Below are 20,007 nucleotides of genomic sequence, written 5' to 3'. Positions count from 1 at the left end.
CTATACAACATTGTTGTTTGCTTCAGAACTTAACTTCATCTGTTTTCAGAAGGCACCTTCCCCAGTCTTGTTCATTACCACACAGAATGTGGTACAGTATCAAAAGGGTTGCAAAGGCCTGATTAGATTCAACTAGTGGTCGTTACATGTGCATTCTGTTTCTGCTTGCAGGTACAAAACCGCTGTAAAGAGGAGAGGAGAAATCTAGCACTCCGCTGCTTCTGCTCGTATCATCTACATGAACAAAAGGTCTGAAATAAAATAAAGCTAAGCAGCCTCTGAAAAATCCTCCTCTCCTGCAACAAAAGCATTTTCTTTTTATATGAGGAAAAACTAATGATAAGCAAATTTGTATGCGTCTCTGAGAATATCTTTATTAGCCTCCCTTCCCTTTCAAGGTAGTGGGCTTAGTATCTCAATGCTGAGAGGTAAAATTCAAAGACAGATAACACATGGTCTAAGACAAATTACCCGGGTTGTTTGGGGGGTTTTTTGTGACCTGATATTCTGAAATTGCAACATACAATGCAAAAATAGTCTTGCTAATAAGAATTATCTCAGTTTTGGTGATGATTCTGCTAAAAGGGGTAGAGGAATGCCATTTTCACAACTTTGTGATCAAAAAAAAAATCTCCTATGCAAAGCCTTACCCAGAATCAAAATGCTTTACAATACTTCGTACTCAAAAAACCCAAGCATTAGTTAATACAATAAAATGTTTCACACGGCCGCAACTGCCACTTTAATTAGAAAGCTTTCACAATTTTTGGTTTTAATATGGAGAAGTCACTGAAAGCTAACTGAAAGTTTAGCTGAACTGTGAGCTACTCCAAATATTTTATTAAACATTAATTTAGTTACTCTAACAACAAATAAGAAGGAAGATAAAAATCTCAATAAGAACTATTATCTACTCAATAGCATACAGAAATACATCTTGATTGTGTAACACTAACAAGTTTAATATGTGCAAACTACTTTTAAACTTTGGTAGCTTAGCAGTGAAGGGTTTGTATTTGTAAATGAGGAACCCTAACTTTTTTAACAGGTGGCAATTATGTTTAGTAATACAAAACAAAAACAAAGCATCTTCAAAAAATTGAACCAAAATATGCTGAAGACAGAAGTTTTGTAAGACAGCTATGTTTACATCATTTCAAGGTGAATTTTGACACATTATAAAGGTGAAAAAACAGCTTCAGATATTAGAAGTGACACAGCCAAGCTACAGCTGCATGAACAGAGCCACTATGATTCCCAATGCACAGAATACACATGCTGAAGGGATGAGTTGCAACTCATACTTTGTTCACCAAAATGCTAGTGCAGTGGAGTGTGGCTAAGCGATACCATCATATGCCTCCTCTCTGTAGCAGTCAGCTTCCAGAAGCAGCGATCAGCAGGTGTGATTTCTTCTTAGAGAACATGGGGAAAAAAAATGCATCATGCCTCAAGTATATAAAAGCTACAGAATGATTAGCATCTTTCTACAGAAAATAAACACATTTTTACAGAAAGTCAAAAAATGGAGTCAGAACAGAGGACGCACCTTATTCAGTTAAATAACTTTGTTATCACTGCTTTGATTTTTTACAGACAAATCAAAACACTGGCAGTATTACTGCAAGTTCCCAATAACCCTCGTGATGATAAAAAAATAAAGCCAAGTCAACTTGATTTTAAATGCTGTGCAAAAATCAGTACGAATATTGTCAAACTCAGTTTTGATTAGTGTTTATCTCAAACAAGAATAAACTGCACTCAGCTCACGTGACTCATACCTATCTAAGTTTTACATGATGGCAAATTGGTTTAGAAGTTACCTAAAACCCTGAAGGAGGCAGAACCAGGGGGTGTACTAAACATTTTCAGTTATAACAGACATAAAACTGGAGTAAAAGCAATTAAAGCTTTTTAGGAACTGATTCACATTGGTCACACCAGTCACTTCTATAAGACCGCAGGGGATGTTTACCTAGCTTCATGGTTCTTTCACTTTTGTCACAAAGAACAACATTTCATGGATTATCAATTACCAAACTCCCCATCCTGCCCCTGAAAGGCAGCTACAGCTCCTCTGCTGTGGAGTCAGAGCACTTCAGGCGGAGGAGCAAAGCAGGAGCTCCCCACCCCTACCTGCCTGCGCTCCCCCAGCACCGTGTCACTGCAAGCGGCTCACACATTCCTCTGCAGGACTGGAAGACCAGGCAATGGCATGCAGGTGAGCTCTCAAGTTCTTCCACAAAAGCCAGCGTTGCCTGCCCTACTTCAAACATTGGGCATCGAACCCTAAGATTTTTTATTTATTAAAAAGGAGCATTTGATAGCAAAGTACTTTTCCAGACAAATTTCCTTCCAATTTCTGTAACTTTGAAGAGAAAGACTGGATTTCATTAAAGAAACTAAAAGAAAGAAAAATGTGGAACATATTTTCTAGAAAACTAGAACTGCAGGATATCAGTGGGAAGAGAAACTCAAAAACATGAAGAGCTCTGGCTGTTTAACATCCAGTACATTCAAAAACTCGACAGAGCTGTAGCAGGGACTAAATACTGACATCTACCATTTTCTTCACCAAAGCATTATTTAAGAGTAATTTGTAAATTTACACTTGTAACAAGGTTGCCATTTTTAGTTCACCATACAAAGAAGGTAATTTTCTACAAGTACTTGTGACTGATCTGCCATAAAAGTTGAAAGGTGGTTAGAGCCATGTAACTTGGGAAGAAACACTATTACAATCTTCAAACAGCCTGCCTTCTACCACCACAAAAACATTGCTGCCTCAGTTAAAACCGTAATATACCTGAAACATGGAAAATAGAACTGTCAGAAATGTTTCAAATTAAACAGTGAAACTCGGAAGATGAACAAAGCTGTAACTACTTTAAAGCATGTGTCAGGCTACTACGGTACTAATGCTGTAGACGCCACTATCCAGGACAGAAAAGTTTTAAAATTAAATTCCTCATTCACTCAGCCAATAAGTAAGCAAGTATATCTGTTTGAGGTTTTCATAACTGGATTCAGCCAAAAATAAAATATACCCATATACCCCTACCCCTAAGAAACTGGGATAACCTCTGAAGTAATTTTTTTTTTTTTTAAAGTGTATTGAGATCAAATGGTTTATTTTAAGTATCAGTAATTCATTTTCGGTTTGTGCACTTTAATAGAAAAAAAACTACAGGAAGTATCAAAACCCAAGAATGTATTGCTCTATTCTGTATAGGAAAACTTATTCACCTTGTTTCCTGAGCTATGAGAATCTACTTCATACTGTTACTAATCATGTACAAAAATACAGTGGTGCTCAACACAAACTTACCTCTCCTTTCACTTGTCCTATTACCCTATGACGTGCTGTTCTCACACGTTGCTGTTTCTTTAAATATATTAAAATATACCTTAGACAAAAAACAATGTTTTCATTGATTTAATGAACACTGTCTCCCAGGGAAAGTAACGGTGTATCTAGGATATGGAAATTTGAAGGCTGAAGATCCATAACCATTTCAAGGTGGGGGTATTTTCCTTTTTTAAATGAAGGAAGGAAAGCAGAGAATTAGCCAGGCAGAAATAAATCTCGTTTCTCCTCAGCTTTATCATGCAAGAAACAGTCTAGGTAAACACCACGCAGAACTTCCACAGTTTCAACAGAAATGTAATTATATTTGCTTTGAGAGTACTACAGCTGCAGCTCCCCTATGTGCCCTGTGGTGGATAAACCGATAGGCAACAACCTTCTTCAAAAACCATCTCATAACACAAAGAGGTAACAACAGCGAATTCTGTTATGGCAGCGGAAAAAAAACCACAAACCAACCTTTTGTCCTAAAGAAAACACAGCTCAACACATTCTCAATGAATAAAGAAAACAGGATCAAAAATCTTTAGTCTAGGACTATAGAATACCTTCAGTAAGATTCCCAAAGTTTGGCTCATCGTACTTAAAAGCTCTCCATTCCTAGCTAGCCACTTCCTTGCCTATCATTACCTTAACTAATACAAATTGAGTTAATTCTCAAACTGCTTTTTGCAAAAATACCAACTGAACCCAGCTAAGTCAAAGCCTAACAAGCCTTTCTTCAATACACTCAGGCATGCAGACCTTGAAGTCTACAGCACAAACCCCACAATGACCTGCTTCTGACTTTCTGCCTAGCATCCAGAAATAAGAAAAGACCAATTCTCCGAAGGGCTCTGCTTCACATGCTAGCCATTAACATGGGCAGCAGTAGCACATACTACAACAGCATGAAGACAGGGAGCAACAGTTTCAGTGCTCAAAGGTAAAAATTTGTTCCAGATCAACTCAAAGCCTTAGTAAAAACAAATGCTAAATTTTTTCATGCTTTAAAAAAGCATGGTCCCCAGATCACTTCCTAGTGCATCTCTTCTTAAGAAGATTTCATCATTCTGATCTTCTCTTCATCTTCAGCAACATCTCCTTTCCAGCTTGCTGGCATACAAAGCCTCACCTTCCAGACCTCTGCCTATTCCCCTTTAATAGGAGCAACCTGTCTGGGTTCCTTTTAAGTCAGCTTCTATGCGACTGCAGAGATTCAATGCCTACCCGCCAGGCTGAAAACTGACAGCCTGTCTCAGGGCACTGGTTCCTAAAGAGACACAGTCCATTAAGAACTTGGACCAAACCCTGGTAAAGGGCAACAAAGAAGCTTCATCCTCTCAGGATCTAGAAAGTTTAAGGATTTACAAAAACAGTTTAGGTATTTTCTATAATCTGATAGAAACCGTGCAAACTCCAAGTATGCCACAGACTCATAAAAAGGGATTTTTGGCTTGGAAAAAATTTTGACAGGTGGGTGGGTGTAAAAACATTACAGCATATAAAAAAGGTTTATACATTTTTATATTATAAGTTGACATGGTATGTTGGAAACTTCAGTGAGTTATAGGTTTTAACTAGAGTTTGTGCTATGTAACCAATAGATTCTTTTTTTTTTTTTAATTTACTAGAGGGCTATTACTAGCTTTTAGTGCCAAATCTTCATTTTTATAGTACTGCTGGGAAAGGAAAGTAGAACTAATATGCACTTTGCAGGGAAAAAAAAAGTAGTTTGACATCTCTCAACCACAAAATTTTGCATTAGCTTTTTATTATTATTATCATCCCTAAGTAATATTTTGAAAGATTTTTGTGTTTACTGGGCAATCAACACACAGAATTTCTACTTCAGTTCATCACCAGCTTACATTCTAGCTAAAACATCTAGCAAGAGCAGCATAAGAGGCAGGGTTAAGATTTTAAAAAGAAAAAGGAAAAAGTGCTATTTAAAAAGTGGTTCTGTTATCTTTTTTGCTCCCAAAGAAGAAAAACAGCAACAATCATTTCACAACCATTACATTTCAGAATCCTTGAAAGAAACTGAGACATATAACAAGTAAATGCAAGATTAGATTAGAAGAAATAGATGTTAATACAAAGTAAGTATCCAAATGGTTTAAAAACTCACAATAGTCTCATTCCTCTTTCAATGCCCAAAGAAAAATACAAATGGTTTTAAACCTTATAATGGCTACCTGAAACAAATGCTTAGAATTATTCAACATACAGATTAAAAAGCATCTTCTCTACCGGCTATTATATCAATCTGTTCCTTATCAAGCATTTATGACACAAGTATCAAAACAGAGCAAGTATAAAGAGTTTATCACTTGTTCTCAATTGACACCAGGCAAAACAGTAATTACAATCCCAGGATAGCAAGGGATCTGGGGAAACTGAACCCCCCTTTTTTCCTAGAGATACTGTAGCAATGGTTCTTGGGTAGTTACAAATATTTAAAATATACCGATGTATCACATATCAAACTAGTTCCTAAAACGATGCACAAGATCAAAAGACCTACTTCACTCTACCCAGTAAGGATCTGGCCTCGCCTTTTCAAAATGTCTTAAGTTTTAAATACTATTAACTGCTTAGCTACAATCAATAGCCCATAGTTTTCTACTCTACTGAAAGTATGCGTCAAACAACTTTAACAGAAAATAGTAGTACTAGGTATAAAATATAAATAAGGCCAAGTTTTCAAAGGAGAAGTAATGCTCCACACATGCACAAACAGTTATAGGTGGCTTCCAGGTACTAGAAGACCTTAAAAAAGGCCAATGTTCCCAAAAGCATGTCCTGCTTTTCAACAGTATAAGCCTAAGAACATAATAGCTTTCCCCACAAAGTTTGTTTCACTTGATTGAAAACACAGTACCAGCACTCTGCACCAAATCAGTGTCTAGGTATTCTTGATGCATAATAAATTGCATTTGACTGAGGTAGCATACCTACCTATTCACCAAGCATGCAAACTGTAGAGGCACATCAGTTCACTGCTCTGTATAAATATGCTTCAAAAAACAAGTTCATGGGAGCAAGGGTTCTAAGCATCTCAATCAGTACTGTAAGATAATAATATTCCATGCCTTTGGGTTTTGTTTTGGAAACACCCTGCCCACAAGAACATTTTTGCTCCAATCACCAAATAAAAAATATTTCTACTTTTTTATTTTGTTCTATTGTTTCATCACTCGCTGTATAATAATGGCCAATCAAAAGACAGCAACAAAGGTGTCCAGTTTCCTCAAATCTGCACAAACATTAAGCTCAATCTTTTCAGACCAGAAGCCTTTTTCAACACTCAAACTATATTGCAAACCAACATATGCTTTCAACAAGTTTTTAAGTGCCAAGTTTGTAAGTGCTGTTAATATGACTCTGAAGGCCAGTTCTGTATTGTGGTAATAGGCAATGAGAGAGAGAATCAAAGCCCTTGGTCTAACTGAGAAATGTTCAGAATTCACAGAGATGGGGAGCGGGGGCTGTGTTCAAGACTCAGTATAAGTCACACAGAAATCAGGAAAAGGGAAGAAGTGAGGCTTGCCCTGTGAGGAACAGAATCCCAGAGTCTGCTACTAACTCCGTATTTTCGTTTTTTACCTCCATTTCAGCCTTTTATTATCACATTCCAATTCCTCCTCCTTTATAAAACTAAACAAATCAGCTGCTATGCACTGCTGGCAAAAGAAAACAACAAACCATTACCGCAGACATCCAAAAACCCAGTTCCTTTTTAAGTCTTCAGCACAATGCCAATGAAGAAAGATGTACCCGTTATATAGCAGAGGATGGGGATTTTCTTGGTTGGAAAAACCCAAAACCTGATGACTTTGAATTGAATGGTGTTAAAATTGTAAGTTAAAATTGTAATGGGTATTTGTTCCACAGTTCTTAATTAGGGTACAACAATGCTGTCCTTAAGCTATAGAGAAAACATATAAGTTTACATACGCATCAGATGAAAGATCCCATCACAGGCGTTAATATGAGACAAGAAGGAATTTCCTAAGCCTTGGCCAGTGTGGGCTCCTTTCACAAGGCCAGCAATATCCACCACATTCAGAAAGGCTGGAATTTTGCTGAAACAGAAAAGTTAAGTTTCATTACTGAAGCATATTAGCCAAAATTTTTGGCACAGAAATAAATTCAGAACACGAAAATCCGACATTTCTTTTTTCTAGAACAAGTTATACATGACACGAGCTTTCTTCCTTATTTAATGTGCAATGTATAAAAGACAAGATTCCCCCTCCCCTATAAAAGATCAACCATTCTTTAATTTCTCTGTCATCATTCATATAAAATAAGTAAAATAGTTTCTAAGTGTGGAATCATACTGACAACTATATGAATAATCAACCAGGCCTGGAACACTGAGGCATGAAGTCAGTCATCTGTAATGAGCAGTTTTCATAGTACCAAAGGGATAAGACACATAAACGGCCATTGCACTCTGCTATCGCACACCTCTAAGGTTATCGTTTAATTCAGTAAGTTAAGCAACTTTCTCAGAAGACAAGTGCATTTTTTTTAATACAGTGGTGATTAAAACTGCTTAGCAGTGATCAGGGTTATGCAAACACTTTGAAAGAAAGAAAACAAGTTAAGATGAAGCTGGCATTATAATGTAAACAGCTGTGATATTTTCCACCATAGTTAACAGCAATGGGTTAGCAGACACGTCTACATGACATTTTATATAGCAACAACAGAATAGTCATGAAGTTCAAGTTAGCTTACAAAAAATTGAAAAAAGCTTTTAGGGCTATGGGAAACATATGGCAATTTATAAACTGCAAGCCTTTTACCCTCTGAAGATTCTCAAGTTGTTTTAAAACAAGAGAAAATAACTTAACGGGCATTAATCTTTTCAGGTATATTCTAAGCCAAACTACTTCTCAAAATCCAGCTGAGTCAGGAAAAAAAACCCTAAAACTTTGTAATAAGATGTTGACTAAAAATACCTTCATATGGTTTATGCAAACAACACCATCATCGTAAACAGCGGCAGAGACAGAACAACACTGAAATGCTGCAAATTCCTCACTTGCAAAGGACCAGAAACCGCCCACCATAGTCATCAAGATCTCCAACTTGATAGCTTCAAAATAAATAACTGGAACACTACTTCCAGCAAACACTTCAAATTATCACCATTACATTTCATTAGCACTATGCTAAGATTAATACAACAGTTCACTATTTTACTGCCAGTAACTATAATGGAAAACACCCAAATCCATAGATTTACTAACAATGATGAGACGGGTGTGACTTACACTATGAAGTCTGCATGAGCATACAGCGCCAATTTGTAAAGCCATGAAAAGCTTTCTTTTATGGCAAGTGTTTTTCAACATGAGATTCAAATCTAAAGATATACATTCTGTTGTCTACCTTAAGATGTCTTTCCCAAAGACCTTTTGGTCTGCTCCATTGCAGTGCTGCTCACAGACAGAAGCAACCACATAGGTGTGAATGAGTGCTAGGGATGACCTACCCAGTGACCTCCTAGCCAACCCTATACGAAAACCTTCTCTGAACAGCGTACACTTCTGAAGTCTTTATTGTCCACATCCCAAACTGAGCTTTATTTTTATTAGTGTGACAGCTTGCTGATAAATATATTTGGTTTTTCAAATATTGAAATATTTGACAGCATTACTGCTGTCAAACCTGTAACAGCAGCAAACTCCACTAGCGTAAGAAAACCGCCCTTCCCTTCTTATCCTGATGCCTGGTATGGCAGCTATGGCCCAGACAGAAAGAGCTGTAGTTATGGAAATCTGTGGATCATAGTCTCCGCTCAGAGCAACAGGCTTAGGTAGAACAAAACAAGGTTTTTTTTAGCGCTGTCCCACTTCCATTTCACTGCAAATAACACAGTTTAATATTAGCAGATGCACTGCCTCACTTGAAATGACTCCCTAATTTGGGGAGAGATGATCCATTAGAGTCTGTCTTAGTATGCAACATCAGTATTTCTGGAAAAGTGGTGACCTAAAAGCAAAAGATCTTATCCTGGCTTTGTTTTTGATCTTCCTCTAACAGTTCCCAAGAAAAATTATTTCTTTCAAGTAAACTAATTTCATAATACAAGATCTGGACACAATCTTTTTCTTTACCAAGAAAGGTAAAGAAAGGTGAAGTTCAAAGTATTACTAAACCTGTCAGGTGTAATAAATTAGGAACTTAATGACATTTTTCATGTCATTAATACCTTTGTGAGGCACTTAGAAACAAGCACGAATAGAACACAATACCCAGAAGGGTGAGTTTAAAAAAATACGCACGAAAATATTTACAACATAGCATGAGTTACTTAAATTCAGATACACAATATGTTGACTTTTAGCTTTAAACTTCACTAGGCCCATCCTTGGGAAGACAGATGTTTACTTCAAGTTAATGTTGTTGAAAGCAGTAGAAAGAACATGAACATAAGTACATTCTGAAGTAAACAAACTTTGAAAATGTCACATTTTTGTCCCACTACGGTCGTCTTAGCAATTTTTTTTTTTTCAACTACCAGTACACAAACTCAAACGGAAACAGCAAATCCTTAAGTTTAACACACTACCAAGAGTAATGCACATTCTGAAGACAGAAACCAGTAACTCTATTAATGCATTAACCCAATAAGTCCTTTTGCCTGACAGAATTGCAGAGCTAATACATACCTCAGAAGAAACAGCAGCAACTTCCCAGTCAGAATTGTTATAATTCCTTGCTTTGACACATAACTAAGTCAAGAACAAGGTAGAAAAATGCCACTCTTTAAAGCACTTCTCCATTGTCATTTTAAACTGTGTTTTAAGAAAAACAAAGGTGGTGTTAGAAATGTTCTCCTTCTATGTTCCCCTCTCATCATTCTGGTAGGATTAACTTCCTGGCCAGCCATCAGAAGAATTCACACTTTCACTACAAAGATGCCACATTAGAGCAAGACAAATACCTTCATATGCAGATGGAACACTATCACCAGAATCAACCTCATTTGCTAGACAATGGAAAGAAAATCCCAGAACATTTATTTCACAATTGACTAATAGGAGCAAGAGACCTTTGAAGACCAGTATCCGGGTTTCCAGCATGTTTTCTCACCTTCACCTTGGGTACCACAAAGCTAACATTCCAAGCAAAATAAAGCCATCCCCATTCTTGGCAGCCCCTTATCTAAGCCTAAATCTCTATTTCATCACAGAAAGATGAACACAGAGGAAAGCAGAAAAAGGCACAAACTAGTCACACTTGCCTATGCTCTGAAGGACAAAGAGTAAACATTATGAAACTAAATAAACAGAAAACACTGCAAAGAATGGTGGAAAAGTACCATATCTCTCAAGTGTGTTTTAGTTCTTTTAAATGTAGACGACTTAACTGGATTGTTCTTTTCCCCCCCCCCCTCTTCTAAACAGATTAATTTCCATTTCTTAAGATTCGTTAGTCATCATTAGCATAATGTCACTGAGCCCCAAATGATCATCAGGAACAGGTGGCATCAACTGATCATTTGTACAAATCAGTGCAACACCAATCTACCATAAAGCACGTCACAGGAATTTATATTATGAAACAGATTACCAAATCCAGAAGTATCTCTATATTTTAAGTGTAGGTATAATCCTTGAGCAAGAATTTTTTACCTCACTTAGAAATACAGGAACAGTGGTTTTGTGTTAGCATACTACCTTCCCTGTACGAGCTACTGTGCAACAAGAGCACGAGACTCACTGGACCAAAGAAAGTACAGTTTTGTAGTCCAGTGGTTATGGTATTTATTCAGGAAAAAGAGACATATGCATCCATAGGGTTATGCATTTTGCAGGGGAGGAGGCCTATTTCTCACCAACTTAGTTTCAAACTACTGTCCAAAACAGTTATTTAAACAGGCAAGAGGAGTTTCTTTACCTGAACTGTTTGTTCAGTACAGTAGCACTGAACGGTACAATGCAACCAGTTACCTTTTTTTTTTTAAATGCACACACATACAGTATCTGCAGTTTGTTATGCATGTATTTTTTTTCCAAAATTTGAGGGGAAGAGGCATACATTTATTCTCGAGTTGCCACAAGTAATTGTTCAGTTGAGAAACCTCACAGGCAGCATACACCCGAAACTTTGACTTCGATTGAAACATCATAACCAAAATGCTGTTTCTCTCCCTGCATTTTTATTCTTCTAGGTTTCCACAATCTCTCTTCTCCAATGAAAACAATACTCCAATAATTTCTCTGCAGCATTTACCACAGTTTACTGAAATCTCACATCCACCAGGAGACCCTAGAAAGCCACATGACAGGTTCAACTAAGTTCAAAATGCAGCAATTTTCCAGTAAGCCTGGTTGATAATTCTCATAACACGCTCGCTTTTTATTCATTTCTTGAATAGTTCAAGACATTTCTCTCAACTCAAACTCTACCTGATCCTAGGTCCCACATACCAAAAAGGCCAGATTCTTCAGTATTAGGGTAAAATGTCCAGCTCCCCTTTTCTCTTTGGTAAAGCCAAATGTGCTACTCATCTCCTGGTTCCAGCACAGGCTCTTCTGCCTTTAAAAGCTGTTATTTGAAATCTGTTAGAAAAGGGAAAGTCTTCTTCATTCCCAAAAATCCATGTAACTTAAGTAGGAGTCATCCGTTAAGAGTTCACAAATGACCTGAAGTAAAAATAGCAACATAGAAGGAGAACATGTATATTGTGACAACTTCTTAGAAAGCCATTTGACTCAGTCTGTCCTCACTGCTATTTTTGGCTCATTTCCAAACAGAAAAGAACAGTTCACAGTCCCTCCCTCTTCTGAGACACTGTACTCCCTATTACAGCTTCTGCAGTCAATTTTGCAAGCAGTTTTGACCAATGTAAGCAAAATACCTCACAGGGTAATTAAAGAAATCTGCTTCTAAAGAACTAGGTACTGCAGATGAACCCTGGTCATTTCTATGCAAGAACAATTTCATTAATAGCATTTTATCCATGGTACTGACAAACAAGACTTGAACCTAATAGCACATGAACCAGAAGTGAAAAATCTGCTAATTAAGTTTCACTTACATGAATTATAAAAAGGTAAAAGATTCAATGTGGATTAAGATACATACTCAGTGTCCCATGTATATCAAATGCCTGCATTCTCAAACTATTCAGTAAATTATTACACCAACAAGATACAACTAATTAAATTTTGCCTTCTCCCACCAGGCAGAAAACATGGCTCAAGCCACCACTACTTAAGGTCTTTCATTCACTGCTGGCAAATTATTCATTTGCAATGCTAGAACAAGCATCACAGCCAAGTTGATTTACACAGGCTCAGAATTAACTGAAAAGCAGGCAAACTCAGTAACACCAAAGGAAGCAGCACATTAACAACAGGATATACTTGCCAATTTTCAGCTGTTTTCTGTAAAAAATGGGATTCTCTTACAGATGCTGATATGCCAGAGTTACATCCAGCTAGGTTATTCATGTTTCACTCTGGAATTACAGGTGGTTTTCATTTACATAAATGCTCTTTTTAAACCTAGAGTAAGTCCCACATGATGTCATTCAAAAAGTCCCACTGCTGATCTGGTTTCTAAGTAGTACTTTCCACCAACTGATTACATAATTTTGGCTTCAAAACTTTATCAAGTATCTGAGTATGCTATCCTACAATAAGTTCAAGAGAACTTTTATTTAATATTACACAGAACTTTCATGACCTAGACAACAATGGAAGTTACTCAGATCTAGTTCAGTAACCATCGCTTGAGCACTAAATATCTGAATGCATTAATTTTAACAATCTACAATGCAACAGAACAAACCAAAGCAATTTGCTGACAAAAAGAACAGAGATCCTGAAGTACACTGGACAGTGCTAGAGCTGAAGGGTAGTTGCACTTCACATATTATCCTCCTGCGAGATAACCAGGATTGCTTTAAAATTTAAGTTTGAAAAGGACATCCAAGATAGATTAAAAACAGTCTAAGTTAAATAGAAATGTTTGTGGTTGCAATAAGCATTGTGTTTTGTGAACACATATGTGCAAGGCAACACACCCGCTTACAGGTGCAAACAAACAAGGAATTAAATGAATACTGATAACTTGAAAGGATGAACCGAACTACTTACATTTTACTCATTCCTGCTTATAATCTCATTTGATTTTAACCAGAGGAGGAAGCAGAAACAGACTTTAAAACCACTTCTTTTTATTAATGTTTTCACACAGGTTGATTACTATCAGCCAATGCAGTCCTTCAGTTTTAACTATTTACTATTAAAACATAGCTTAGGCTTACATTGCTTCTATCTGAGTATTTGTTTTAGTTAATCATATAGTTTAAAGTAAAGAAGAAAGAATGCAAATAATTGCAGTGAGGAGATTATTTGGGGCACAAAATAAAAAGAGAGGAAATAGCAGTTTCCTCCATACCCTCACTCAAAATCATTTTGAGGCTTGAATCAAATGTCACCACTGAGATACATCTCCTGGTCAGGCACAGTATGCTACAGCTGTGGTAGTAGGCAGGACCATACAGGCTAAGCCTGGTGGGTATATATACTCAGAGGCTTTCAAGAGTTATGACACAAATCATGAGTTATGACACAAATCACTTGTCCAAATGACTTCAGTCTGACATACTTACACTAAAAAATATTTTTAGGCTTAAGGTGATTAAGCAGCATCTTAATGAAATTTAGAACGAAAAATGCATGATAATAGCTTTATTAAAGCTTTCATTAAGTTACTAAAATTTCTTTATATATGCTACACACACAGTTCTTTTCTTCTGTAAGAAACCTATAACTTCTAAACACAAAATGTCCCATTAAAATATTAACTGCGGTTAACAGATCAACTGTTTCTGGCTTCCAAGTCCCAATTTTCAAGTCAGGAGCTACCTGCTGAGATGAAGAACATCTCTTTTCCATTTCAGAATTAGCAGAATCTCATCCTCTGCTACCTGCTTAAGATCCATAGATTGGGGGGGGGGGGGGGGGCGCGCAGGGAATACACCCTTCTGCTTCAGTTCCTGCTGAAGTGAATCAGTCCAAAGAAAATATTCTCTTTACAATTACTAAACTGGAACTAATTCAATCATTAGTCTGTGAAACCTTGCCTGAAAGTACCCGTGTTGGGGGAACAGCGGTAGGAGGACAACAAAAGAAAAAGCCAACAGTCTTTCCTTTCTGAAAAAGCTACATGTTGGCACAATGTAACAAATGAGTTTTCACTGAATATTGTATAAAATTTAAAACAAATAAGTAGTTTAAATACATAAATTAAGTTAGTAACAGAATATAAGCTAAGACCTTAAAATAACAAGCATTCAGAATTATTTTTAATATATTAAGGTCTCTTCTTTTTTTAATATCCACAATTTCATTCACACCAGAAAGCGAGCAATAGGTAACATTAAAGCTCAAGGAAATTTGCTCATCTAATTAATTTGGCAGCAACATAGCAGTTTTTACTGGAAGTTCTTGGAGCCCACCTTCTGTGTACAGTCTATATCACTGAACTTATTTATTGTAAACAGTCATACACATCACCCACTGCTGCAGAAAGAAAAAAAGCACAGGTTATAAGTTCTGGCAGCGTACCTTAATCTATTAAGTACAGATTTACTTTTACGTAATAGTCTCTAAATTGTTGCCTACATGATTTCATTTACAAACATTTACATTTCCAATTAAGTAATACCAGTCAGCTTTCAGCATGGGCTAGCAAGTAACTGCACACCAGTCCCATCCAAGCTGACACTTTCTTCTTTTGGAGATAGGAACGGATCTTCAAGCAACAAACAGTACCTGAAGAGCCTAACTCTTCCTCCGATGGCAGAACAGCCGCAAACTCACACTAGCAATATTCATGGCAACAGAGTCCGCCTCTCTGTAGCAGCAGCAGCAATCTCAGCTCAGCGTGACAGACAGCGACTGCCAGCCCGGCCCAGTCCCACTCTTCCCTTCCCTCGCTCACAGCGAGCATCAAGGCAAAAATCACTTTAGTCTGTCATACATTATTTTAGTTAAGACAAACTCCCCCTTTTTTTTTTCCCCCACCTCCCAACAATGACTGCAGTTACATGATGACTAAGTGTAACATATGGGAAATAAAAACCTGAATGCTTTAGATTTTAGAAGACAAAATCTTGAGGCTAGACAAGAGTCTAATTTAAAGAGAACTCACTGTTTATAAAACATTCTGCGTGCACAGCTTTATGATGTCTACTAATCCAAACAAGTAGAAAATTAACACAGAACGTATTACATAAAGATGAAGAACAAAATCAAGACTATACAAGAAAAATTAAGAAATTTAAATTACAATTCAGTTGTATATCTTCATGACCGTTGCCACCTTTTCCTGAGTTAGTCTCAGACAGATGAGCACAAACAGCCCAAGAAGAGTTACCTTAGTCTACTGTGCTACTGAATTATCACTGCTTTATTACTGCTATAGTGAAATATTAAAATCATATAAGCAGCATAAGTGAACTCAGGAGCTATATCTAGCCACTAATCCCCATGTGCATTGATTTTAAGTAACAAATACTCTCTTAAAATTAAAGTCAAAAGACCATTCAAATGAAAACTGATTTACTATTTATAGCCAGCTTATTATCCAATGCAGTGTATTTACTGAATACAGATTCAGTAAATATACTATTTTCATTAATATTTAAGGGTGATTTTTTTCCAGAGAGCGAGATTTTGCAAGTCAGAGAACACACATACAGGTATTTACAATATTAGCACTCTTTGTAAGGATAGACGGCCAAAGGCAGGATGAGGGGAGAGGTAATAATCTCTTTGTCACTTCAACTATTAATTTAGAAGTAGCCAGTCATAGCTAAGTGAGAAGAAAGAGAGATTATTGATGTGGCCAAAGCAGCAATAATGCTACAATTTAGAACAAAATTGTCAACAAAACTTAAAAGCCACATCATCTCTGTGCAATCAACAGCCAGAAAGTTTTGTCTCAAATTCAGCAGACTTTTGTTTTATAATCCATACAGTAACAAGTATGCTCAATACTCACTTGAGCAGGAAAAACAAGATAACATGTTGTAACAATCCACCTAAACAAACAGCTCCATATTAATGCATTTTTCAGTATTTAAAAAGTGCACAGGAATTACAGACGGAAGCAACTTGTTTGGACCTGATTGTGGGTGTGATCTGGCTGTAAAACTGAGGCCCAAGTGTTGAAGGAAAGCACAGATGTGCATGCTAATTTGCCCTATGATTTACGTACACTCACTTTATTCAAGATACCTCTGCAAGTAACTGCAAACTGAAATTAACAAGTCACAAGTGCCTATTAAGTTTCTGTTTTCTGAAAGCACCTTAAGTTTTGCTGTTCAAGCAAAAATCCAGTTCCCACACTGAACATACAGAGCAGATTATGGAAACAGTCAATAGCAAAAACCATTGCTGTGACAAAATTAATACACTCCTAGAATAAGGAAACAGTTAGAAGAGACACATTGTAGGAATATCCCTGAATATACCAGATAACAAGTAGCAGTGCCTATAAAAAGGAAAGAGAGTCAGGGGGGAAAAAAGGCTGCCCATAAAGCTTACTGTCAAAAGACAGAGGACACAGGTATATTGATAGATACTTGTTTGGCTACCTACAGCATATACAATATTCTGAATGACACAAAATACAGGGTGGAAATTTTACAAATGAGCAACCTCATGACACGTTAGGTATGTCCACTACTGTTCATTTTCCAAATCCCTTCAGAAGATCCTCCAAGTCACTTGGGAGCCACTACCTTCAAAGACAAGAACACCAAGCACCAAATGGTGCTGAGCAATGACTAGCAGCTCCTAGATTTCTCATTCTCATACCACAAAGGTCATATTGGAGCGGGGAGTGGGGGGAGGTATAATCCAGGTACATATATATATATATATAATTTCACATTCTAAAACGGATGTCAATAAAAACTTATAGACATTATAGTTGCATTCAACTTCTATGAAAACCTTGGGTTCAGTAATACTATTTCAGCTGCTTAACTGAAGAAAAATATTAAGAATTTGAGTTACCTTGGAGGTTTGTGATACTGGCATAGGAAATCAAATCTGTCATCTGGCACAGGTACTCGACTCTCATTTGGATCAATAGTACAGAAAGGAAAGTTTTCTGCTGCTGCTTGACTCTTTGTTAACACATTGAAAAACGTCGATTTCCTATAAACGAAATACACATTCTTAAAGAAGTTCAAATTAGAAACATTTAAAAAGGCTGGATAGAAACACATCTTATTCCAACCCAAAAGCAGTACTGAACTTTCCCTTTACTTCAACAACAGTGACCATTGCCCTGATTCTAGCACAAGACACTTTCAAATACACATACAGAGTGTCCCACTGAAACCCAATGATGTTTACCTCTCTTCCTTGCCCTTGAAAATTCCCCTAAGTGCCTGTATAGTACATGTCAGTTAGCAAAGAAATTTTAAGTCAAAAGCAAAGCACAGCTCTACTGGCCACTACTCGTTTTCCTCAAGCACAAAGTGAGAAACCTATAAGGGTGCTTGAAACTTATTCCAAGTAAACTAGTTTTCCCAAGACTCACCAGCTCTTTCCACAACTGTATTGTTTCTTCAGATTTATTTATGTATTAACACAATTTCAGTATATAAGCAATAAAAGTCAACAATCAAAAGAGAAAAAAGGGGCACAGAAAGCAAACCACGTCAGTTAATCAATTACAAGTAATCTTTTGTTCATATGAAGATACAGTTCTACCTTACCAAACATTTTTCATCCTTGTTAAATATCAATGGAAAAAATCTGCCAATGGTATCAGGGAAAAAAGAACATTTTCATGTAAACCAAGTAGCAGATTATTTTGTTAGCTGGCATTTATTAAACCAAAAGCAAACAATTCTTGAGTTACTGCTAAGAGAAAGTTCTTAATCAACTCCTGAATCTTCTACCATAAATATTCTGTACTTTTTTTTCCAGTTTCACCTAACTTCTCAGCCACTGAAAAAAAAAAATCTGAAAGCTGCCCTGCATACAGCCAACATGCTCAAAAGTCAGTCACAATTTTCTTTGAAAGTTACATCATAACAACTGCAATTGCTATTTTTCCCCCCCATTGACATGTGATACAATGTTACCGCTAATTATTTCCTTCCTGGTGTGCAACTTACCTACACCCCGAGAAACAAAATAAATGATAATGAAAAGACAAGAAAGCAGTACTTACAGCTCTGAGACATGCTCAAAGACTTTTCCTCTAATTTTTTAAAGATTTAAAGTTTGAGAATGCTGGTAACTTCTTTTACTAAATATGATACACAAATTAATACCAATAGTTTCTCACAGATATTCTGCAGGCAATTCATGATCCTTTTTAAGTGCCTTAAGTATAGCTCCTTTGAGGAGCCATAACAACTACAGATGAGAAGCGTGACAGAGAACAACAATTCATCTTCCATCATCGCTCCCAAACTGTTAACTTACACAACTTTTTTCATTAAAAACTCTGAAGAAGTTTCAAGAATGGAAGTCCTCTTCACTGCTAATGACACTGATGGTATCATTAACCCTTTCCCGTGCACATCATCCTCTTTAAAAAAAGAAAATATAAAAGGAATTTGTATGCACGTGCATGTGTGCGTATGTATTTGCATAAAAACACGCATTACACACGCACAACAGTGGAAGTAAGGAAATGCAAAAGACGTAGTATTTTATAAAACTCAGCAATTGCTAAGACTTTTTTTTCCCTTTTAGTTGTTCGCTATTATCTTGTCCAGACTTGTACACACCAGCCTCACGCCACCCGAGTGTTTTAGATCGCTCCACCAATAAGTAGTTCAAGCGAAAGATGTAAGCCTATCGCTGAGCAAAAAGACTTACATTGTGTCCCTCAGCTCGTACACGCATCTACAGCCACCTACCTTCGCCCGGAAAACGTGTCAGGCCGCTCTACCTGCAGCAGAAGCAAACTCGGGGAGAGCGGGGAGCCCCGGCCTGCCGGGAGGCCCCGGCCTGCTCCTCCGCCCCGCCGCCGGCCCCCAGCCCCGCGCTCCGCCGACCACCTACCCAACGTTTGGCAGCCCGACGATCCCGATCTTCAGTGACGTCCCAAACCTCCCGATGATGGGGTGCGATTTAACCCCGTCGCCTCCCTTTTTCGGGGGCATCTGAAAGCACAGAGCAGGGCACGCTGAAGGCCCCGCGCGACAGCCCCGGGTCCCGCACACCCTCCATCCCGTCTCCTCCCGGCGAGGGACGCTCCCGGCAGAGCGCGGCGGCGGAGCCGGGGCCTCCGCCTCGAAAAGGCCGAGGAGAAACACCCGCCACCGCCCCACGCTGCCAGCCGGAGGCGCGGCGACTCCCAGGCTCCGGGCAGCCCCTCAGTCCGGCCCCGGCGGCTCCCCCACCGCGCTCCCTCGCTCGCTCCCTCCCTCCCCGGCCCGGCGGAGCGACGGTGAGGCCTGGGGAGGGAGAGGGAGAGCGGCTGAGCCGGGCTCACCTCAGCTGGCGGAGCCGGGTTGCGCGGCCCCTGCCTGAGAGGAAGAGGCGCGAGCGGCCCCTCGCACGCCGACGGAAGAGGCGGGGGCGAGGCCGCCCATTGGTCGGGAGCGGCGCGAGGGGAAAGGTCGCCGCGGGAGGGCGGCGCTGGCGAGG

The 20,007-nt window shown here is 38.2% G+C and overlaps 1 protein-coding gene across 2 annotated transcripts in view; it reads right to left on the bottom strand.

The window, feature by feature from the left end:
* Positions 1-19,949, bottom strand: part of OLA1 (Obg like ATPase 1) — a 104,332-nt gene extending 84,383 nt beyond the window's left edge. The window contains exons 1-4 of one of the 2 annotated variants that reach the window (XM_076342590.1): positions 19,853-19,949; positions 19,420-19,520; positions 17,407-17,550; positions 7,307-7,434 (exon numbers count right to left, since the gene is read on the bottom strand). In XM_076342590.1, coding sequence (XP_076198705.1) covers positions 7,307-7,434; positions 17,407-17,550; positions 19,420-19,520 — 373 coding nt within the window. In that variant the 5' untranslated portion in view covers positions 19,853-19,949. Of the gene's footprint in view, positions 1-7,306; positions 7,435-17,406; positions 17,551-19,419; positions 19,521-19,852 lie in introns of those variants that run through there. The other variant, XM_076342591.1, reaches the window with a different exon arrangement.
* Between the last annotated feature and the right edge of the window lie 58 nt (positions 19,950-20,007).

The sequence above is a fragment of the Aptenodytes patagonicus genome, chromosome 6 (assembly GCF_965638725.1).
Source record: "Aptenodytes patagonicus chromosome 6, bAptPat1.pri.cur, whole genome shotgun sequence".
In the NCBI taxonomy this organism is placed as follows: domain Eukaryota; kingdom Metazoa; phylum Chordata; class Aves; order Sphenisciformes; family Spheniscidae; genus Aptenodytes; species Aptenodytes patagonicus.
The sequence above is the reverse complement of the archived record's forward strand: the minus strand, read 5'-3'. Positions and strand labels throughout refer to the sequence as shown.